At 41.4% G+C, this 24,216-nt stretch overlaps 2 protein-coding genes across 5 annotated transcripts in view; both read right to left on the bottom strand.

The window, feature by feature from the left end:
• Positions 1 to 14,028, bottom strand: part of LOC311150418 (msx2-interacting protein-like) — a 44,580-nt gene extending 30,552 nt beyond the window's left edge. For all 4 annotated transcript variants that reach the window (XM_084187889.1, XM_084187891.1, XM_084187890.1 and 1 more), the window contains exons 1-2: positions 13,742 to 14,028; positions 1,464 to 1,784 (exon numbers count right to left, since the gene is read on the bottom strand). In XM_084187889.1, coding sequence (XP_084044015.1) covers positions 1,464 to 1,784; positions 13,742 to 13,824 — 404 coding nt within the window. In that variant the 5' untranslated portion in view covers positions 13,825 to 14,028. The remainder of the gene's footprint in view (positions 1 to 1,463; positions 1,785 to 13,741) is intronic.
• A 6,930-nt stretch (positions 14,029 to 20,958) lies between these two features.
• On the bottom strand, positions 20,959 to 23,537 carry tmem82 (transmembrane protein 82). Its single transcript, XM_084187204.1, has 6 exons — positions 23,153 to 23,537; positions 22,904 to 22,976; positions 22,215 to 22,416; positions 21,675 to 22,089; positions 21,323 to 21,507; positions 20,959 to 21,200 (listed from the first exon to the last, which is right to left on the bottom strand). Exons 1-6 carry the CDS (start codon positions 23,235 to 23,237, stop codon positions 21,117 to 21,119), a joined length of 1,044 nt encoding a protein of 347 aa, XP_084043330.1. The 5' UTR covers positions 23,238 to 23,537; the 3' UTR covers positions 20,959 to 21,116.
• Positions 23,538 to 24,216: the final 679 nt, after the last annotated feature.

Genomic DNA, 24,216 nt, shown 5'->3' with positions numbered 1-24,216 from the left:
GATTAATGTTCATGGAAAATAGGCAACATAGTCCAGTCAAATCAATAAATTATATCCAATTGTCCAGCTTCTGTAAACAGTGCTCTATTGATTCCCCATGAGCAATGAGTCTGGAACATCATGGCACATGAATAGTGGGAAAAAAGTATTTCATCTTTATCTTTAATAGTCCGCCACATTCTGTGTGCAAAATTGAGCAATTGTCCAACTAGATCCATTGAAGCAAAAATGATCTGGTAGTAGCACAGTTTATTTGTCAGTAGTAATCCATGTCTTTAACTCCATGATTCTCCCTCATAGGTACAGTTGCCTTAAAGGCAGTAGGCTAATTCTTTGGTAAGATGTTGACAGGATGTTGTCTTTTCTGATTCTGAGAATAATTGTATCCAAGGATGGACAGATGTAGTTCCACATTCAGGAGGGAGGTAATCCACTGACAGAAGGCAGGTATCTCCACTGACATCCAGTGCCATGTTCTTCAATCCTCTATTAAGTGAATCTGTTTAATGCTTCCCCTACATCCATTGGACAGTCTCACTCTTTCAAGAGCAAAAATAGAAAAATAATTTGAACCACCAACAAAAATGGTGTTTGAATAAAAAAACATTTCTAATTTGCTCACCGTTTCTGTCGTTTCTCTACAAAGTTGATCAACAGTAGAGGTCTCCCAGCATTTAATTGTTAAACCCTGATATCAAACATAATCCCACACAAAACCGGAAAACCCATACCTTTATCGAATGATAGAATATCCTTTCGTGATTGGCCAGTTTTAATCCAATAGGGGAATACATATCCGGGTTAGGTTCTCCACATGACTCCGGACCACAAGGAAAGTGCTGCATTTGAAAAGACCATTGGAAGGGTTGCAGAATGATCGAGAACCCAATTTCCACTAATCCAAAAACTAGTTAATGCATCTTAAAATGTGTAAATATGTATTCTTGGTTGTTATACGAAAATAGGGTGACCCATTAATCCACCAAGGAGGGCACGGTACTCCAGATCAGGGAGATCCCAGGGAAGGCCGCTGGAACAAACTCTCTCCAGCATCCATTAATCCCAGGAATTTTACGATATCCAATATGCCTCGTACTCTCCACAAATGGGATATCCACCTCACAGGAATGTTTAAGCTCATAAAGATAATCCCCAACAGCCAATACACTATTTACTACACACATAGAAATACAATTGTGTGCATGATGTACATAAAAATTGACATGCTCATTTACAGTATAGCTTGGTTTCTACCATATCAATCCATGAGCGATGGCAAAGCTCTGAGGACTAGAAGGGATGCCTACAGATTTATTCCTGCGTATGAACTTATTTCATTTCCCCCTCTTTCTGCTCTTTAACTCCCAAACAAGTAAATTAATAGATGGTGGAAAAATGCTTGGGGGTAAGGAGTTATCAGAAACCAAGTTCCCCCTGCCTTCAGAGAAACATTGTCCACTTACCCGTCTAGTCTGCGTTCATAGCGTCCCTCTCTGCTGTGGAGAGATGCAGGGGGCCCATACACCGGGCCCCCTGCCGCCCTTGTAAACCCTGAAACATCCCGCCCACGAGAGCCTAAGGACAGGCTGTCGTCCAGCCCTCTCACGGCACTAGGGATTGTGCCTGGCTCATTGTAATCAGTGCGCAGGTCTCTGTCCCCCATCTTGTTGATAGAATTATGAGCCTTCTGAGCACTTTTAATGTCCACAAAATCCACAAAAGCTGCGACTCCACCTTCTGACCCCCGTTTTGGAAGGACCTTGACACTCTCCACCCGTCCATATCTATGGAGGAAAGGAAAAATTTGATTATTTATTGTTTTAAGTTGTATACCAATTCTATGTTTTATTGGAAATGGAAACAAGTCAATGGGTAAAGGAGCCTACTCTTCAAGTAGACCTATGCGTTTTCTAATATTGAGTCAAGGTGTGTGTGAGTGCGTGTGTATGTGCATGCAGGGGGTGGGGTCCACAAAAGGGTGTCCTTACAAAATATGTATTAGGCCAGTCATTTCCCAACCTCACCAGGCAACAGTAACCAAGCAACTACAAATCTTGGCACATAGCACGATACATACAGTTAACTGACAAAATAAAGGAAACACCAACATAAAGTGTCTAAATAGGGCATTGGGCCACAAGAGCCACCAGAACAGCTTCAATGTGCCTTGGCTGGAACTCTATTGGAGGGATGCAACACCATTCTTTCATTAGAAATTCCATCATTTGGTGTTTTGTTGATGGTGGTGGAAACCAGTCTCTGGCGCCGCACCAGAATCTCCCATAAGTGTTCATTTGGTTTGAGATCTGGTGACAGACGCACACACACACTTTAAAAACGTCCTATGCTCCTTTGAGACCCCTCTTTCAAAGTCACTGAGATGTCTTCTTCTAGTCATGGTAGCCAACGTAAATGGACAAATGGTCATTTTTATACATGACCTTAAAGCATGATGGGATGTTAATTGCTTAAGGGCATTTCCATCTAAAACACTTGTCAAACTCATTCCACGGAGGGCCGAGTGTCTGCGGGTTTCCGCTCCTCCCTTGTACTTGATTGATGAAATAAGGTCACTGATTAGTAAGGAACTTCCCTCACCTGGTTGTCTATGTCTTAATTGAAAGGAAAACCCCAAAACCCGCAGACACTAGGCCCTCCATGGAATGAGTTCGAAATCTCTGATCTAAAAGGACCCATGAGCCTTAACATGTGATGTTCATTGGAGCATGTCAAATTGGGTGTCAAATGAAAGCTAAGAGTATGTTGAAGTAAAGACACCTGACAACTAATATCAACACTTCTATTTAGTTTGGGAGAAATTATTTGCCTTCTGTAAGTTTAAGAAACATTGCCTTGTGCACATATCTTTAAGATATTTTCTACTTTCTCTCCCTCATGAGGGAGGATAATGAAAGTTCATAGAAGTAACAAGTAAAGGTAGACCTACCAATTAGTTATAGTGATTTTACTGATAAAGTTTGATGATGAATTATTAAGTGATTAAAACTCGTAATTGTTACCAAATCTGTAATGGAATTGCTGCAATTGAATTGTCTACAATGGGAAATCATAGTAGTCACAAACCAGTTGGGTCACCTGCTACTGTCCTCCCTTCCAATGGCATACTGTTATGTTCAGCTCATAACTGTTGTTTCTCTTTCTGTCGTCTGGTGGTCAAAGCAAGACTGAAAACAGTCTGGACAACCTCTCTCCCTCTGCCGCCCTCTCTCTCTCTTCTTTCTTTCTCCAGTTAATGTCACCTCACCCAGCTCTTCCTGGCACCTACCCTCTTTCCATTTACTGTAACAAGCATCCTCACCCACTGAGCACCAACCGACACTGGACGTCAAAAAGTAGTTTGGGTCAGTCCGCCCTGGCCTGACCAAATCATAGACATCCATGTTTCACAAGTTTGGACAGCACAGTAGAGAACAGTACAGTAGAGCAGAGTTCAGTACAGTAGAGCACTGTAGAGTATAATGTACTGTATTGTACTGTACATATCTACTTTAAATGTACTCTGTGCTGTACTGTGATGTCCAAATTTATGAAACATAGATGTCTATGATTGTTTCAGATTTGGTCTTGTCCAGACCAACCAAATGTGGTCTTGTTTGGGGGCGGAGCTCATTACAATAATAGCCAGTGTGTAGAATAATACCCAGATATGTAAAAGAAGAATATTTCATATTTCTACCTTTGTGTACCTATTCATGATACATTACCATGAAGGAAGAGAATGATACTCATATCCGTAATTAGGCATTTCTGTATAATACAGATCAGGGACCCATGATGTAATTCCGTTACCGGATGTAAATCCACTTCACCTACCGTATTTCAATAGCCCAAAATAATAATAATGAAACCCAAGGTGTCATGTCATAGCTGACACCCCATTCTTTCTGCAGACATTGTTGAATCTTAATTCGGAGCAGATATTTAACAGAGTTTTTGGAAAACCTGGTCGCATAAAAAACTGAAGGAGATTTTACTGTTCTGCACAGTTCTTCCACTAAATGTGTTTTTGTGAAATGTCCTGTTTAAATTGTTCAACGTAGTCCTTGTGCATAAATTTTTTACATTTTAGTCATTTAGCAGACGCTCTTATCCAGAGCTACTTACAGTTAGTGAGTGCATACCTTTTTTATTTTTTTCATACTGCATAGAGTTGTATGGTTTGTTAAACTTGGGTTGGCATACATTTTAAAGTTGAAATGTATTTATTAACTCAGGAACCACACCTGTGTGGAAGTACCTGCATTCAATATACTTTGTAGGCCTATCCCTCATTTACTCAAGTGTTTCCTGTATTTTGGCAGTTACCTGTACATACATTCAATAAATCATGTATTCTAGTTATGAGAAAGGTCCTTTCTTTAAATTATTCAAAGATGGAACTCTGATGAGGTCTGCGCAATGCAGCATAACTACACGTGACATTTCCTGGTTTGCTCTTCCGGGGCCTCATTTATAAATGTTGCCTACGCATAAAATATGCCCCAAAACATGCGTGCGCCAGTTAATGCAAAAGTTGACATTTATACGTATTTCTGTCTGTAATAAAGCCCTTTTGTGGGGAAAAACTCATTCTGAGTGGGTGATGCCCTCCCAAGCTCACCCATGGCTGTGCCCCTGCCCAGTCATGTGAAATCCATAGATTATGGCCAATTGAATTTATTTAAATTGACTGATTTCCTTATATGAACTGTAACTCAGTAAAATCGTTGAAATTGTTGCGTTTATATTTTTCTTCAGTATATACACAGTGCATTCAGAAAGTATTCAGACCCCTTGACTTTTTCCACATTTTGTTGCGTTACAGCCTTATTCTAAAATTGATTGAATTGCTTTTTTTCTCATCAATCTACACACAGTATCCCACAATGACAAAGCAAAAATAGTTTTTTAGAAATGTTTGCTCATTTATTACAAATAAAACAAATGACATTTCACATTTACATAAGTATTCAGACCCTTTACTCAGTACTTTGTTGAAGCACCTTTTGCAGCGATTACAGCATCGAGTCTTCTTGGATATGATGCTACAAGCTTGGCACACCTGTATTTGGGGAGTTTCTCCCATTCTTCTCTGCAGACGCTCTGAAGCTCTGTCAGGTTGGTTGGGGAGCGTTGCTGCACAGCTATTTTCAGGTCTCTCCAGAGATGTTCGATTGGGTTCAAGTCCGGGCTTTGGCTGGGCCACTCATGGACATTCAGAGACTTGTCCCGAAGCCACTCCAGCATTGTCTTGGCTGTGTGCTTAGGGTCATTGTCCTGTTGGAAGGTGAACCTTCTCCCCAGTCTGAGGTCCTGAGTGCTCTGGAGCAGGTTTTCATCAAGGACCTCTCTGTACTTTGCTCCGTTCATCTTTGCCTCGATCCTGACTAGTCTCCCAGTCCCTGCTGCTGAAAAACATCCCCACAGCATGATTCTGCCACCACCATGCTTCTCCGTAGGGATGGTACCAGGTTCTCCAGACGTGATACTTGGCATTCAGGCCAAAGTGTTCAATCTTGGTTTCATCAGACCAGAGAATCTTGTTTCTCATGGTCTGAGAGTATTTAGGTGCCTTTTGGCAAACTCCAAGCGGGCTGTCATGTGCCTTTTACTGAGGAGTGGCTTCCGTCTGGCAACTCTACCATAAAGGCCTGATTGGTGGAGTGCTGCAGAGATGGTTGTCCTTCTGGAAGGTTCTCCCATCTCTACAGAGGAACTCTAGAGCTCTGTCAGTGACCATCGGGCTCTTGGTCACCTCCCTGACCAAGGCCCTTCTCCCCCGATTGCTCAGTTTTGCCGGGCAGCCAGCTCTAGGAAGAGTCTTGGTGGTTCCAAACTTCTTCCATTTAAGAATGATGGAGACCCACTGTGTTCTTGTGGACCTTCAATGCTGCAGACATTTTTTGTACCCTTCCCCAGATCTATGCCTCGACACAATCCTGTCTCGGAGCTCTATGGACAGTTCCTTCGACCTCATGGCTTGGTTGTTGCTCTGACATGCACTGTCAACTGTGGGACTTTATATAGACAGTTGTGTGCCTTTCCAAATAATGTCCAATCAATTGAATTTACCACAGGTGGACTCCAATCACGTTTTTGAAACATCTCAAGGATGATAAATGGAAACAGGATGCAACGGAGCTCAAGTTCGAGTCTCATAGCAAAGGGTCTGAATACTTATGTAAATAAGGTATGTTTTTTATTTTTAATAAATTTGCAAAGAATTCTAACCTGTTTTTGCTTTGTCATTATGGGGTATTGTGTATAGATTGCTGAGGATTTTTATTTATTTAATCCATTTTAGAATAAGGCTGTAAAGTAACAAAATGTGGAAAAAGTCAATGGGTCTGAATACTTTCCGAAGGGTCAGTCAGTTCCAGTACATAATTTACAATGTGCAGGGATACTGGAGTGATAGAGGTAGATATGTATAGGGGTAAGGTGAGTAGGCATGAGGATATATGATAAACAGTGTAGCAGCAGCGTATATGGAACCATGTTGTCCAAAATGTTATACTTTTGAATCATCTGTCCATAGAATGTTCTTCTAAGAATCTTGATGATCATCCAGGTGCTTTTTGGCAAACTTGAGTCAACTTTTTGGACGAGATGGGTCCCATTGTGCCTGGCGAAAACCAAAGACTGCATTCCACAGTAATAACATCATACCAAAGGTCAAGCATGGTGGTGGTGGTGTGATGGTTTGGGGATGCTTTGCTGCCTCAGGACCTGGACGACTTGCCTTAATAGAAGGAACCATGAATTCTGCTCTGTATCAGAGAATTCTACAGGAGAATGTCAGACCATCCGTCTGTGAGCTGAAGCTGAAGCGCAGCTGGGTCATGCAGCAAGACAATGATTCAAAACACACAATCAAGTCTACATGAAAATTGCTAAAAAGCAACAAACTGGAAGTTTTGGAATGGCCTAGTCAAAGTCCAGACCTAATCCCAATTGAGATGTTGTGGCAGGACTTGAAACGAGCAGTTCATGCTTGAAAACCCACACGTCACTGAGTTAAAGCAGTTCTGCATGGAAGAGTGGGCCAAAATTCCTCCACAGCGACGTGAGAGACTGATCAACAACTACAGGAAGTATTTGGTTGGAGTCATTGCAGCTAAAGGTGGCACAACCAGTTATTGAGTGTAAGGGGGCAATTACTTTTCACACAGGGGAATTGGGTGTTGCATAACTTTGTTTATGAAATAAATATGTAATTGTTGTGTTATTTGTTCACTTATGTTCCCTTTATCTAATATTAGGTTTTGGTTGAAGATCTGATAACATTCAGTATCACAAATATGCAAAAGTAGAGAAAATTAGAAAGGGGGCAAATACTTTTTCATAGCACTGTATACCTGCTGGAGTGCATACTACAGGTGGGTGTTGCTATGGTGACCAATGAGCTAAGATAAGGCAGGGATTTGCCTAGCAATGATTTATAGATGGCCTGGAGCCAGTGGGTTTGGCGACGAATATGTAGTGAGGACCAGCCAACAAGAGCGTACAGGTCACAGTGGTGGGTAGTATATGGGGCTTTGGTGACAAAACGGATGGCACTGTGATAGACTACATCCAATTTGCTGAGTAGAGTGTTGGAGGCTATTTTGTAAATGACATCGTCGAAGTCAAGGATCGGTAGGATAGTCAGTTTTACGAGGGCATGTTTGGCAGCATGAGTGAATGAGGCTTTGTTGCGCAATAGGAAGCCGATTCTGGATTTAACTTTGGATTGGAGATGCTTAATGTGAGTCTGGAAGGAGAGTTTACGGTCTAACCAGACACCTAGGTATTTGTAGTTGTCCACATACTCTAGGTCAGACCCGTCGAGAGTAGTGATTCTAGTCGGGTGGGCGGGTGCCAGCAGCGTTCGATTGAAGAGCATGCATTTAGTTTTACTTGTGTTTAAGAGCAGTTGGAGGCTACGGAAGGAGTGTTGTATGGCATTGAAGCTTGTATGGAAGTTCGTTAACACAGTGTCCAATGAAGGGCCAGATGTGTACAAAATGGTGTCGTCTGTGTAGAGGTGGATCTGAGAATCACCAGCAGCAAGAGCGACATCATTGATATACACAGAGAAAAGAGTCGGCCCAAGAATTGAACCCTGTGGCACCCCCATAGAGACTGCCATAGGTCCAGACAACAGGCCCTCCAATTTGACACATTGAACTTTGAGAAGTAGTTGGTGAACCAGGCGAGGCAGTCATTTGAGAAACCAAGGCTATTTAGTCTGCCAATAAGAATGCGGTGGTTGACAGAGTCGAAAGCCTTGGCCAGGTCGATGAAGACGGCTGCACAGTGCTGTCTATTATCGATCGCGGTTATAATATCGTTTAGGACCTTGAGTGTGGCTGAGGTGCACCCATGACCAGCTCGGAAACCGGATTGCATAGCTGAGAAGGTACGGTGGGATTCAAAATGGACGGTGATCTGTTTGTTAACTTGGCTTTCAAATACTTTTGAAAGGCAGGGCAGGATGGATATAGGTCTGTAACAGTTTGAATCTAGTGTCACCCCCTTTGAATAGGGGGATGACCGCGGCAGCTTTCCAATCTCTGGGGATCTCAGACGTTACGAAAGAGAGGTTGAACAGGCTAGTAATAGGGGTTGCGACAATTTCGGCGGCTAATTTTAGAAAGAAAGGGTCCAGATTGTCTAGCCCCTATGATTTGTAGGGGTCCAGATTTTGCAGCTCTTTCAGAACATCAGCTGTCTGAATTTGTGTGAAGGAGCTGCGGGGGGGGGCAAGTTGCAGTGGAAGGTGCAGCGCTGGTGACCGGGGTAGTGGTAGCCAGGTGGAAAGCATGGCCAGCCGTAGCAAAATGCTTGTTGAAATTCTCAATTATCGTAGATTTATCGGTGGTGACAGTGTTTCCTAGCCTCAGTGCAGTGGGCAGCTGGGAGGAGGTGCTCTTATTCTCCATGGACTTTACAGTGTTAGTGCTACAGGATGCACATTTCTGTTTGAAAAAGCTAGCCTTTGCTTTCCTAACTGCTTGTGTATATTGGTTCCTAACTTCCCTGAAAAGTTGCATATCGCGGGAGCTGTTCGATGCTAATGCAGTACGCCACAGGATGTTTTTGTGCTGGTCAAGGGCAGTCAAGTCTGAGGAGAACCAGGGGCTATATCTGTTCTTAGTTCTGTATTTTTTGAATGGGGCATGTTTATTTAAGACTGAGAGGAAATTACTTTTAAAGAACAACCAGGCATCCTCTACTGACGGAATGAGATCGATATCCATCCAGGATACCTGGGCCAGGTCAATTAGGAAGGCCTGTTCGCTAAAGTGTTTTAGGAAGCGTTTGACGGTGATGGGGGTGGTTGTTTGACCGCAGACCCGTTACGGACGTAGGCAATAAGGCAGTGATCGCTGAGATCCTGGTATATGATGATTGTATGTGAGTGAGTGGGTGTGCGTGTGTGTAGAGTCAGTATAAATGTATATGTGTGTGAGCAAATTATGAAGTGAGTGTTTGTGTGCGTATTGGAGTGTCAGTGTGCTTGAGTGTGCATAGAGGGAGTGTGTATATAGACAGTGCAAAAATAAGAATAAAAAAACAAAAAAACAAGGGTCCACTCAGATAGTCCATGTAGCCATTTTGTTAGCCATTTAGCAGTCTTATGGCTTGGGGAGAGAAGCTGTTCAGGAGCCTGTTGATGTCAGACTTGATGCACCGGTACTGCTTGCCTTGCAGAAGCAGAGAGAACAGTCTATGGCCCTCAAACTCAACTGATTGTGATGGTTTCATACTCGCAAAACATAAGACATCTGTGACATTGTGTTGTGTGACAAAACTGCACATTTTAGAGTGGCCTTTTATTGTCCCCAGCACAAGGCCACCTGTGTAATGATCATGCTGTTTAATTAGTTTATTGATATGCCACACCTGTCAGGTGGATGGATTATCTTGGCAAATGAGAAATCCTCACTAACAGGGATGTAAACAAATTTGTGTGCAACATTTTAGAGAAATACACTTTTTGTGCATATGAACAATTTCTGGGATCTTTTATTTCAGCTCATGAAACATGTGACCAACACTTTACACGTTGTGTTTATATTTTTGTTCTGTATAGATAAGCTTTTTCAAGTATTTTGCTCTATGCGATCCGATGCGCAGTTTAATGGTAGAACAGACAGTTCACATTTTCCATTGATGTTTGTAGGCTACGTCTGAATACAGTCATGTCAAATCTCTCGAGTAGACAATATTTCATTTACAAACATATACATTTATCATAACCATTGCAGAATAAATTCCTCACCTTTTCTGGCCATGTTGAGACAGTAGAGTTCATATTCCCGAAGTAGCCATACAACAAATTACCATGTCCATCTCTCATTTAAAATTGGGCCTATTAGAAAGGATAATATAATTTCAAGCTTTTGCTCTATGCATCCGACAGGGAGCACAGTTTATAACATACAGTAGAATTTAACAGGTGAACAGACAGTTGTTCTTTTGCATTGAAGTGTGTAGGCTGCCACTGTAAGTAGGCCTACTGTATTTTTCATTTTTTTCAAAGTAGACAATGTTTCAGAATTCTCGGGCAGTGCAGCATATTTAGGTTTGGGAAAAAGCGAATGCAAACATTATTGCATTCAAACGATCTGTTTACAGGTCCACAACAATTTGCAATTGTTTTTCTTTCAGAAACTGTCAGATACAGCAAATACCACTGAAAAAATAAAATGTTCTGCCATTGCTATTTCCTTTAGATACTGTCTTGGCTTAATTCCAATACTTCCAAAGTATACAGCAAATTAGGGCGGTATTGTCACCATAAAAGGTGAATTATGGGCGTTTTTCAGGCAGCGTTATAATGGTCGTTCACGCGCGCACTTTTTTACGACAGGTCTGATTTATAACGGGAACCATCGGTATGTATGGCGTGCGCCAAGTTGACAAATCTCAATATTTTTGTGGGCAGATATTTAGTCTTAATTTACGCAACGGATATAAATCAGGACCCAGGGCTCTACACTGACCTTTTTTTACAAGGAGCACGTGTGCGCCTAAGTTGAAAAACCTAGGCGCACAGAAAGAAACGTAGGAGCACAATGAAAAATAATTGAGGTATTAATGCTAGAATCCTTAATTTGTCTAGGCACATTGGTGCTCCTAAATTAAAATTCCAGGTCTCACAGCAAAATATTTTGGCGCATATAAGAGTAAAATGGTCTCACTGTGGAGCCCTGCTCTTGCTTGTGGGTGCAAACACGATGCATTACGCAATATGGGATAATTTCACTTGTCCTTCCAATAAGGCTTGCTGAAGAGAAATATAGCTATATAGGCTACTACATTTTCATACGGAAATTACAACTGTTTTATGCAAGTAGCCTATAATTAAAATGGGTTATTGCCTGAAAATGTATTTCCATTGTAGCCTATGGCGTCTATAAAACAACTGGAGTAACAAAATATTACAGTGACTGGATGTTATTTCTGATTCGAGTTATTTGCCAACGTCTTGGAGAGTTAGGCTACTCCATACAACACTTTTTTTTATATTCAGGGAGAAAATGAAAACCACAGAGCATACATCCAATTCTGCTTATTGTCCGACAGATACCCTGTGAATGCCCATAAGTGTAGTCTATGGTATGCCAGTTCCCACATTGAATAGCCTCCGACGCCATTTTAGAAACCCGTTCACACTGCTTACTCATTCTGCCGTCCCCCATCTTCAATGACTCCTATCACACATTCAGCTGTCATGCACCTGCATACGCTGGCTGCTTCTTTGTTTGTTACAATAAACCAGAAGCTGCTTGACGAGCAGTGAGCACCCCGAAATGTTTTTCCATGCGCACTCATTCCCCTCGATAAGATGCCTCATCTTCAAAACAATATCAAAATGTCTGTGATCAATTGTCAAACCTTTTTAATAGTCTATGCATATTAAGTTCCAATTATATAATGCATGAAAATCATAAGCATGACATAAATGTACCGCAAGATTTGAAAAACAGTTAGGTTACCAGAATTCATGCATGCATCTGACCATAACGTCAAAGATTAAGGAATAACTTAAATGAAACTAGGTCTAAGTGAGCGTCCATTTGGCCATTTCAGACTGTATTTTGTTGGTTCATCGCAGTTATAATGGTCTAATGAGATTAGGCTGTTTGTCTCTACAGGCTCGATAGCAAAACCTGCGCTGGAAACAGTGGCAGAAACACGCCACTTAGTCAACAACATAGGACAGACCGCCATAATGTTGCAACTTAAAATGCTGCACTTCAGCTAACGGAAAGAAATAATACGGATATCACGTATTTAATTAGGCTACTCCTCCTGCCTAGCTCGACAGATAAGGCAGCCTGTTTTTTCCCTTGACAGCCAGTAGGAGCTAGAGAGCGCACATAGTGTCAAGACAAGAACCAAATTTAGCCCAATTCAGATGTTGGGAAATGTTTATGTTGAATGCACACAAACGATATAGTTTACCATCAGACAATCTGATTTGACATAATAATAACAATGTGAAGTAATAATAATGGAACATGGGCAATAAAATCGCCCTTTACATTTCAGTAGTGAAAAATAATAATGTTCCAATAGCCTATAGTTTTTATAGGAAGTCAAAAAAAACTAAAAACAATAGGGAATATGATCAGTGCCATATAGCCGTGTTTATTATTTCTGTTCCTATACGTTGATAGTTTAATTAGAGTTTATTGTCATCATTATTGTCGTTTGTTTAGACAACTTATGAATGCAACCAATGTAAAGAAGGGTAACATCTTGAAATTGTAGGCTGTTACCTATAGGCCTACGAAATGTTAGGCTATATTAATCATTTGAATATCAATTCATAGCAACCATACATGCATTCAATTAACATTTCAGTTTATTTTGAAAAACTGATATTTTGATAGTCAACTGCTAATCACAGACATGTAATTACATTATTAGGCTAATTGACGCTTTCAGTCACACACAGTATGATGCTGCTGGAAAGTCAGCTCTGCATCACCTCGCACAATGTTGCAGTGAGTCTCAGCGGAACTTCACACTTGCAAACTACCTGAACATTTGCAACAAATGTTGCAGCGGTTGATATCACAATGGCTGGACAGCGAGCAGTTGCATTTGCAACAACGAAAAACATTGATGCGGAGTAGTTATTAACACGCTTCGAAGGTGTGAGTACATTGCACGTGGGCAGTATGTTTTGATTTTAGAACTATGATTGATTGCTGACAGACTTCTAGCCACTGCATGGTTCGTTATAATTCCATTGCTGGAGACACTCCACAACTGGCAAGTTTTAATTAGGCTATACCATGGCATAAAACTTTGAAACACAATCCAAGTCGCTCGATCCACAACCGGTAGGCTGCTACAGTGGCAAGATTGTTCAGTGGCAAGATTGTTCAGTGTCGCTAGCTAGCTGTTTTATAAAGTAATTAGCTAGCTAGCTATGCTATTTCTAAGTCCACCGCGTGGGGAAAGTGGCTTGCAAGACCTCGAAATGTAGGTAAATGGGTCATAAGATAGCAATTAGTAAGCTCATGTTGTTTAGTTAGCTATAATATCGATCTTCCTCTTCACCCGAGTTTTGTGAGCCTTGTGTTGCTGGTTTGTTGGCAGTGGGTTAGCCAGGCTACTGTCACTTGCCTGGGCAATTCGATCCAGGTTTGATCTCCCTCTGATTTCAGTGGAATCAGGCAAACAGGGGCTGACAGTTGTGGGATACTCAGTCAAATATTTAGCATAACTGTTTACTCACCGCTTGAAGTGCTCAATGATTTTCTCCTCTCGTACATTTTCGGGTAAATTTCCCACCCATAAATGTCTGGTTTCCCGGACCATACTGTGCACTCCTGTCCCCCGATCATACAGATGAGTTTGATGTCCTTATCTTTTCCGATATAAAGTAAAATACGTTGCGAAATTGAGCGCAGCGAAGTATTGTGCGTAGATCATCGACTGCTGGTTCTGGCCCAATGTAACCATTGGGGTTCAATTCTTGCACGCTGTTTGATTCCCTTTGCTGTCTAAGCGCGATCTGGCCTTACGAGCACGCGCTCTATTACTGTTCCCGTGACTAGGCGCGTCCCTGACTCCATGCGACCTTTTGGCTGTCGAAAGAAGGCTTGTAGCTACCTAAAAAGATGCAGCAACCTTGCTCGTAATGAGGCGCACACAGCGCACGCGTGGCACTGTGTGTGAACTATTTTTTTCGCTTTCAGTTGAGATCGCCTTTCATCTTGCGCATGCGTGGGTATCGATGCGTGAGTTTGGGGTTTGGGTAGACGGAGGGTGTGAATAGAATGTTTCACAGAGACAGACAGCACCTGGCAAGCAGTCCTACAAAAGGCCACTGAAAAATGTTTTACTTTGTGACATTGAATAGTGTAACAAAGTACATATAAGAAGTGGTATAAGAAAGTGGTATAAGAAAAAAATTAACTGGAGGCTGCAGTTGCTATACAAAGACCCAAATGACAAAAACAAACAATGGAGTAATAAAACCTGTATTAGACAGTTGTACTAAGCTCATACGGCATTTATAAGCTAATAGACATTTATTATTTTCAAGAATCAGAAATTGTTCTGGTTCAACTTCAACAGGTTGTATGTGTATTGTCTGTTGTGTAGGCCTTTATTACTATTGCATGATTTAAAATGAGTGAATTATGAACGAGGAACATTCAAATGTTTCATGGAATTGTCACCCTGCTGCAAATTGTTTTCTACAGATAAACCCCTAGGCTTGAAGGACAATATGATTAGGGGTAGAGTGGAATGCTGTTCCACTACCTTGGGATGGGAGAAAGCTTAAAGGCCCAGTGCAGTCAAAAACGTGATTATCCTGTGTTTAAATATATTTCCACACTATGAGATTTGAATAATACTGTGAAAATAATTATTTTACATTTTACATTTTAGTCATTTAGCAGAAAAAACTTTACAGTTTTTTTCATAAATGACTGAATGGGAAGAGATTCTTGCCCCAAAACTATTTGGTGATAACTATTTGGTTGGGTTTTTGTTGCCTTCAGTTCTTGACACGCTCCCAACCAAGGCATATGTATTTAGTTATTTCTCCTAAAATATAGTTGTCTGACCCCATACTTTCATGTACAGTACAAAGGCTACAGCAAAGAAATGTGAAAGTAGATGTAATCCCAGCTGCCTTGAGATCATTGACAAGATCCTCCTGTGTAGTTCTGGGCTGATTCCTCACCGTTCTCATGATCATTGCAACTCCACGAGGTGAGATCTTGCATGGAGCCCCAGGCCGAGGGAGATTGACAGTTATTTTGTGTTTCTTCCATTTGCGAATAATCGCACCAACTGTTGTCACCTTCTCACCAAGCTGCTTGGCGATGGTCTTGTAGCCCATTCCAGCCTTGTGTAGGTCTACAATCTTGTCCCTGACATCCTTGGAGAGCTCTTTGGTCTTGGCCATGGTGGAGAGTTTGGAATCTGATTGATTGATTGCTTCTGTGGACAGGTGTCTTTTATACAGGTAACAAGCTGAGATTAGGAGCACTTTCTTTAAGAGTGTGCTCCTAATCTCAGCTCGTTACCTGTATAAAAGACACCTTGGAGCCAGAAATCTTTCTGATTGAGAGGGGATCAAATACTTATTTCCCTCATTAAAATGCAAATCAATTTATAACATTTTTGACATGTGTTTTTCTGGATGTTGTTGTTGTTATTCTGTCCAAATATACCTACCATTACAATTATAGACTGATCATTTCTTTGTCAGTGGGCAAACGTACAAAATCAGCATGGGATCAAATCCTTTTTTCCCTCACTGTATGTGCTTAACACTGACGCCCTGGAACACGTCACGAGTTCAGGATGCACACATAGCAACTGAGACACAAAAATATCCTCTGAGACCAATAACAGAAAAAAAAAAACCAATAAGAAAGAGAGTTAAACCTCTCTGCCAATAACAGCTAGTTTTCAGTTTTCCCACTCAGACCATTCCCTGAGAAATTGCTCTTTGCTAAGAAGCTATTTTTATTTTTTTTACCATTTGGACTGAAAACAATCACAGTTTGGTACATAATTGTTACCCAGAAATTATTTAATATTTAGATAAAAATGGCTGCATTGGACCTTTAACATTAGGAATTAAACAGATTTCTAGTGAAAACCATAATGGAAGGGCCACCAATTTTGGGGACAGTACCATCACCTACAAACCCCAATTTGAACTCTAAATGAGACAGATTATACCTGAAAAATGCAGTATTGGAGGAAGCACAAACAGATAGACTATACTTTTTTTCATATCTGCAAGAACTAAACATATATAGTACCAGTCAAAAGTTTGGACAGGCCTACTCATTCAAGGGTTTTTCTTTATTTTTACTATTTTCTACATTGTAGAATAATAGTGAAGACATCAAAACTATGAAATAACACATATGGAATCATGTAGTAACCAAAAAAGTGTTAAACAAAATATATTTTATATTTGAGATTCTTCAAATAGCCACCCTTTGCCTTGATGACAGCTTTGCACACTTTTGGCATTCTCTCAACCAGCTTCACCTGGAATGCTTTTACAACAGTCTTGAAGGAGTTCCCACATATGCTGAGCACTTGTTGGCTGCTTTTCCTTCACTCTGTTCTTCTTATTGATGTCCTTTAGTAGTGGTTTCTTTGCTGCAATTCGACCATGAAGGCCTGATTCACACAGTCCCCTCTGAACAGTTGCTGTTGAGATTTGTCTGTGACTTGAACTATGTGAAGCATTTATTTGGGTTGCAATTTCTGAGGCTGGTAACTCTAATGAACTTATCTTCTGCAGCAGAGGTAACTCTGGGTCTTCCATTCCTGTGGCGGTCCTCATGATAGCCAGTTTCATCATAGCGCTTGATGGTTTTTGCGACTGCACTTGAAGAAACTACGAAATGTTCCGTATTGACTGACCTTCATTTCTTAAAGTAATGATGGACTGTCGTTTCTCTTTGCTTATTTGAGCTGTTCTTGCCATAATATGGACTTTTACCAAACAGGGCTATCTTCTGTATACCCCCCCTACCTTGTCACAACACAACTGATTGGCTCAAACGCATTAAGAAGGAAAGAAATTCCACAAATTAACTTTTAAGAAGCCACACCTGTTCATTGAAATGCATTCCAGGTGACTACCTCATGAAGCTGGTTGAGAGAATGCCAAGAGTGTGCAAAGCTGTCATCAAGGCAAAGGGTGTCTATTTGAAGAATCTCAAATATAAAATATATTTAGATTTGTTTAACACTTTTCTGGTTACTACAGTCGTGGTCAAAGTTTTGAGAATGACACAAATACTAACTTTCACAAAGTCTGCTGCCTCAGTTTTGATGATGGCAATTTGCATATACTCCAGAATGTCATGAAGAGTGATTAGATGAATTGCAATTCATTGCAAAGTCCCTCTTTGCCATGAAAATGAACTTAAGCCCCAAAAAACATTTCCACTGCATTTCAGCCCTGGCACAAAAGGACCAGCTGCCATCATGTCAGTGATTCTCTTGTTAACACAGGTGGGAGTGTTGACGAGGACAAGGCTAGAGATCCCTCTGTCATGCTGATTGAGTTAGAATAACAGACTGGAATCTTTAAAAGGAGGGTGGTGCTTGAAATCATTGTTCTTCCTCTGTTAACCATGGTTACCTGCAAGGAAACACGTGCCGTCATCATTGCTTTGCACAAAAAGGGCTTCACAGGCAAGGATATTGCTGCTAGTAAGATTGCACCTAAATCAACAATTTTTTGGATCATCAAGAAATTCAAGGAGAGAGGTTCAAATGTTGTGAAGAAGGCGTCAGGGCGCCCAAGAAAGTCCAGCAAGCGCCAGGACCGTCTCGTAAAGTTGATTCAGCTGTGGGATCGGGGCACTACCAGTGCAGAGCTTGCTCAGGAATGGCAGCAGGCAGGTGTGAGTGCATCTGCATGCACAGTGAGGCGAAGACTTTTGGAGGATGGCCTGGTGTCAAGAAGGGCAGCAAAGAAGCCACTTATCTCCAGGAAAAACATCAGGGACAGACTGATATTCTGCAAAAGGTACAGGGATTGGACTGCTGAGGACTGGGGTAAAGTCATTTTCTCTGCTGAATCCCCTTTCCGATTGTTTGGGGCATCCGGAAAACACCTTGTCCGGAGAAGACAAGGTGAGCGCTAACATCAGTCCTGTGTCATGCCAACAGTAAAGCATCCTGAGACCATTCATGTGTGGGGTTGCTTCTCAGCCAAGGGAGTGGGCTCACTCACAATTTTGCCTAAGAACACAGCCATGAATAAAGAATGGTACCAACACATCCTCCGAGAGCAACTTCTCCCAACCATCCAAGAACAGTTCGGTAACGACCAATGCCTTTTCCAGCATGATGGAGCACCTTTCTAATAACTAAGTGGCTCGGGGAACAAAACATCAACATTTTGGGTCCATGGCCAGGAAACTCCCCAGACCTTAATCCCATTGAGAACTTGTGGTCAATCCTCAAGAGGCGGGTGGACAAACAAAAACCCACAAATTCTGACAAACTCCAAGCATTGATTATGCAAGAATGGGCTGCCATCAGTCAGGATGTGGCCCAGAAGTTAATTGACAGCATGCCAGCGCGGATTGCAGAGGTCTTGAAAAAGAAGGGTCAACACTGCAAATATTGACTCTTTGCATAAACGTAATGTAATTGTCAATAAAAGCCATTGACACTTATGGAATGCTTGTAATTATACTTCAGTATACCATAGTAACATCTGACATAAATATATCATAACACTGAAGCAGCGAACTTTGTGAAGACTAATACTTGTGTCATTCTCAAAACTTTTGACCACGACTGTACATTATTCCATATGTGTTATTTCATAGTTTTGATGTCTTCACTATTATTCTACAATGTAGAAAATAGTCAAAATAAAGAAAAAACCTTGAATGAGTAGGTGTGTCCAAACTTTCGACTGGTACTGTAACTTCTGTTCTTCTGAATGAGCAGAACAAAGTTTCAAATCCACATGAGGAACACAAGAGAATAATAGCACACAATTGTCACTAGAGAGCATGGTTAACCGATACACACCTCTATAACAGTGATCATTGTACTGCTCAACTGCCCCTCAAGGGTCATAACCTATTAAAGTCAATTATATAGTGGAGGGTGAACTTTACCCACCACCTTTTTATTTAGTGAATAGGGTGTCCCTACATATTTTTAAGTTGTTGTTTCCCCCTTTTTTTTTACCACTACATCCTTGGATCTATAATTTACCTAGCAGTGCATTACCTGTACAAAATATGTCTTTGCCCTTTTGAATAAGTAAATGAGTTGCAATGCCATTTCAACCTAGCGCTATACCACAGATGTCAGTAACTCGACACTTTTGCGCTTTTCTGAGCCGTTTAATAATTGACAGCGCAATCAAGCACAAGTCCAAAAGTCCAGAAAACAAAGTATACAATGTGATAAGATATGATAGCCTATAGGTCAACGTCCATGGTGTTGCAAGTGCAGTAGGCAAGTTACATATAAAATAACTTGAAGGAATGGTACAGTTTACAGTGAAGGTTTCATTAAATCTAATGGACAGTTTGAATAAAGATTGGTACGAGAAAACGAATTTGCCTTCTATTAGTAGGCCTACGTAGGCATGCTCTGCAATGCGGTAAAAAATAGATCTGCATTTAGAACCAGGACGCATGCGTATGGCACGCTACCAAGGGGCCAAGAGAGAAATTTCTAGAAATAGGCTACAGTAGAGTCCAGCCGTCAGAGGAGGTACTGGAAAATAATCATTCCAACTGTTGTTTTACGAAATCCATACTGGAGCGCTTTTGGAAATAATCGTGTTCTTCCAGTAACAACGCAACGAATTCATCGTTCTGATGTAAACAGGAACAACTTAATAAAGTCTACCAATACCCTTGTGGATTGTAAAATGTTCGTATTGCCTAAAAAATGCATTTTGTGGAGGAACTACCAAACATATACCATGCCAATTTCCTTAACAACTTCGGTCTTGGTCGACCATGGATTATTTTGAAAATGCGGCACCGTTTTATTATCCACACTTCTTCAAAAGATCATGGAATTAATTAATGGAATAAACAAAGTCCCATGTTGGATGCAGTCAAATAAATCACCTACTGTCAAATAAAATCGGCGCGTATAAACAGTGTCTCAAAACTGCTGTCAAAAGATAGAGGACTGATAAAAATCTGGTCTGTGGGTGCAAGAAATGTGGGATTTAATCGAGGTAACTGCATACAGCAAGGAAAACAGCGCCGAATAGTATTTTCGTGGGAGGCATAATTGACATTTTAGTGTTTAGGTATATTCGATGTAATTATTGTCAATTTATTCATACACATATACTTGTCTGAAGACACTCAATAAAAAAACTATCAGAATTCAAACTATTAGATGTTACACTTTCTATGCAGTGAGTTATGGGATTGGTTTGTTCCTCTTTTCTGAAAATAGCCTGTAAAGTCACTTTGTATAACGCCATTTTGTGTGACTTACAAGTGCCAACATTATGCTTCAGCCATTTTGTACAAGCTTCTTTTCAAAATGTGTTGGCATGGTTCACATGAATATAACATAATATGACATAGCCTGCGCTGGAGAGCCTGCCTGTGATGAAATACAATCTAACCAAAGAAAGTCGAGGAAATTGTATACCATAAAATTCCTGTGTTCAGGAGATTATGATCACATCTCTGGTGTCAACTGATACTGTTACAGCAGCTGCTACTGTTACATCAGATGATGTAGCCTTAACCAATGCTTTACACTAAAGCAGCATTTGTTACATTAGTTCAGGGCTGATAAGGTCCCATCTGTGCATTCTAAACATCTTCTGGCTCAATTTTAATGGCAGTGACATTTGAAAACAAAGGCAAGAGCATCATTCCTATCTCCCAAGAGCTCTGCATGGATTTCTATGTGAAATTAACATTATTGCAAGGTACCTTATTGAAAAGGTTAGTAGATGTGTCATAATAAATTTTTATTATTTTCATTATATACTCCCTAGGTATAAAAGTCAACACTGTTGTCAATAATTGATATGATTATAATCATATAATATAATAATAGACTATTGCTTAAGAAAGATCGACAGCACGAATAGTTTCTTCCCATGACGATTAACTCTGGTGATCTTTGCCAGGTGTCAGGTGTCTCCTCCGGTTCTCACTTCCCTGGGAATGTCTGGGAACTTCCTCCATATCCTGCATACAAACACACATTTATATTATGTTTTAGAAATTAAAATGACAGAAATATTTACATAGATTGATAAACGTAGGGCAACATGGAATAGCACGGTCAATTGAAGGAGAATCATTCTCACCTGTGTTGTAGCATCCAACAGGTCTCTGGAGGGTATCAGACAGCCAGCCTCACCCAGGAAGCACAGAAGGATATGAAGCACATCTGCCCAGCGGCCGACAGTCAGCATCAGGACCATGAGCCCCCCCAGACGCACCACCACTGTGTTTATAACAGCTTGGCCACTTGGCTGGCGATGTTGCTCCTCTGAGTAGAAAATAATGATCATCAGTTGAACGCTTTCTCAATGAGAATGACAACACTATGCTTGTCATTTACTTGTTTTGTGCTATTTACAAAATACCCAAATAGTATCTGACAATCTGGTGCTTAAACGTTTGCCAATGCAGGATACTGTATGTTCAGTCTCTCACCCTGCATATACACCACCAGCAGTGTGTAGCAGATTGTCAGTGGAGTCCAGAACCTGAGGGCCTCTGTAGCTGAGAGGAAATGTTTGTTGATTATAGATATGGCGGAAATGGCAGCCACTGCAAAGCTGAACATAAGGGCCCTGGTAAGGCATGGTAACAGAGAGCAACCTGATGTGAGCAGTGCAATGCACACTCCACAGTAGTGCTGGGAACTGTGTAGTTTGTACAGTGCCATAACATGGAGCCGTAGGCGCCCAGTCTGGCTGGCCAGGAACCAGCTCAGTCCTGCAGCTAGGAGGAGGCAGAGCCAGCGCTGCGGCGCCCCCTCGTGGAGGAAATGGAGACTGCAGCTGAGAGCACAGCCCAGGGAGAACTGGCACTGGACAAGCAGCTGCTGTAGGAACCGACTGGACTCCTGCAGATTCAGAGAGCAGGAGGAATATTAAATTAGAGGTGAATCAAGGCTGATGAATGGGAGATGTGAGAGAGATTTTCATAATTCTAAGTGATATTTATGTTATTATCATGCAAGCGCCTCACTGGTCCAGCTGTGACCCAAGCTGACACTGCTCTGAGGGAGAACTCTAGAACCACCAGGGAGGCAACCCGAGAGCCCACTACAGCCAGCATCACTGACAGGAACAAGAACTGGAGAGTTCCACTCAGCCCAATTTTAGCACTGGCTTGATGCCTTGGTGTCTTCTGCATAGATGTCTCTTTACTTCTGCTTTTGTTGCTTGAACTGAGTAGAGAAAGTATTCATTTCAAGGCAGTGAAATACAAAAACAATGATTTCTAAGGATACATTGATTACTATTGACAATGTAAATCGTATCACAGTCTTTGTTCATAGTGACGAAATCAAGCACAATATTCAATAGCACAAATTATTAAAACTGTACATCAAGAGGCCTTAGTTGGTGAAAGGTTAGTTATCTACATCCACATCTTCTATATGTGTTTTTAAGTGTCCCTGTCTATTACATGGTAATTGCATTCAGATTATAATTATAGGGCAAGAGGAGGTATAGCAACAATCAATTAGTTTGTTTATTTATCAAATGCTATTACAACTAACAATGTAGCCTAACCTACATACTGAAGTTGCCTAACTACCATGTCATTAAAAAGGTATGATAGGCTACACTTCTTGTTATTGAGACCCAAGTGAAATCATATCTTCCCATGTCATATTTTGGGAGGTGTCCACATGTGTATACGTTTCTCACCTTTCAGCCTCTAAGAATAAGTGTATTCTCAACAGGTTACAGAGAACAGAGATCCCACATGCACCGACAAGTCCTGTATGTCACACAAAACATTTGGTCACCTGTCATCAACAAAATTGTATTATAAAATATGGTTCTTAAAATAAACGTACAGCATGAGTGGCAACCTGCAAACAGGCATTCCGCACAAACCAAGAAAGGAGAAGGCCGTTTTACCCGGAGTAGCCTAGAACGACACAAAAATCTCACCTTGGAGTAGATTGTCCAGGGGGTTTGCATCCAGCGTCAGCCATCCAGGTAAACTCGGAAGAAACGAAGTAATGAAAGATAACATTTTCGTTAAATCGCTAGAATATTAGCCTAATGATTCCCTATAGCTATAGCTAGTTTCGATATCAAACCTATTGCCGGTTTACACCCTATGCTGTGCACATGACCAATACATTTTGATTTGAAATGATACGCTAATTTCAGAAATAGGTCATTTCATTGCAACAATTATATTTCGATAAAAGATAAGACCATGCCAGGTGGTCAATTTACAGAATACTTAAATAATTTCAAAGTATAAATTACGACCTCTTTGTCTGTTTACTTCTCTATGATTAAATAACTAAGTATCATTGTTGATCAGTCATTGTGCTGTTCAAAGGTCAGTCATGGGCAGTCATTCCCAACTGTGTGTCACGTTCGTTGTGTAAAGGATCGGACCAAGGTGCAGCGTGGTATGCATACATAGTCGTTTATTTTAATAAACACCGACAAAATAACCAAATCCAACAGAATGTGAAGTTCAAGAGGCTAAACATCAAATAAGCCAAACAGAAACAAGATCCCACAACTAAGGTAGGCAACATGGCTGCCTAAGTATGATCCCCAATCAGACAATGACCGACAGCTGCCTCTGATTGGGAACCACTACATCCTCGGATGTAAACTCATCTCCCATCCTGCCTCCCCTTTGCACACCCGGTCCGGTCTGGACCCTGGCGCGATGCTCCCCCTCTCAGTCCTCCCACAATGCACCAAGCCCTGTCTGGACCCTGGTGTGGGAGCCCTCGACCCTGGAGAGGGGCTGACGTCTGGTCCCGGCCCAGCAGTCCTCCCGCGATGCACCATGTCCTGTCTGGACCCTGGTGTGGGAGACCCCGACCCTGGAGAGGGGTTGACATCTGGCTCCGGCTCGGACACTGGTGGAGCGGATGGCTCCGGCATGGGGGAAGAGTAGACGACCGGACCCGGACTGGGCACCGGTGAAGCGGACTGCCCCGGCTCTGGTAGGGAGCAGATAACCGGAGCTGGACTAGGCACCG

The sequence above is a fragment of the Coregonus lavaretus genome (assembly GCF_964263955.1).
Source record: "Coregonus lavaretus genome assembly, chromosome: 22".
Taxonomy (NCBI): Eukaryota; Metazoa; Chordata; class Actinopteri; order Salmoniformes; family Salmonidae; genus Coregonus; species Coregonus lavaretus.
The sequence above is the reverse complement of the archived record's forward strand: the minus strand, read 5'-3'. Positions and strand labels throughout refer to the sequence as shown.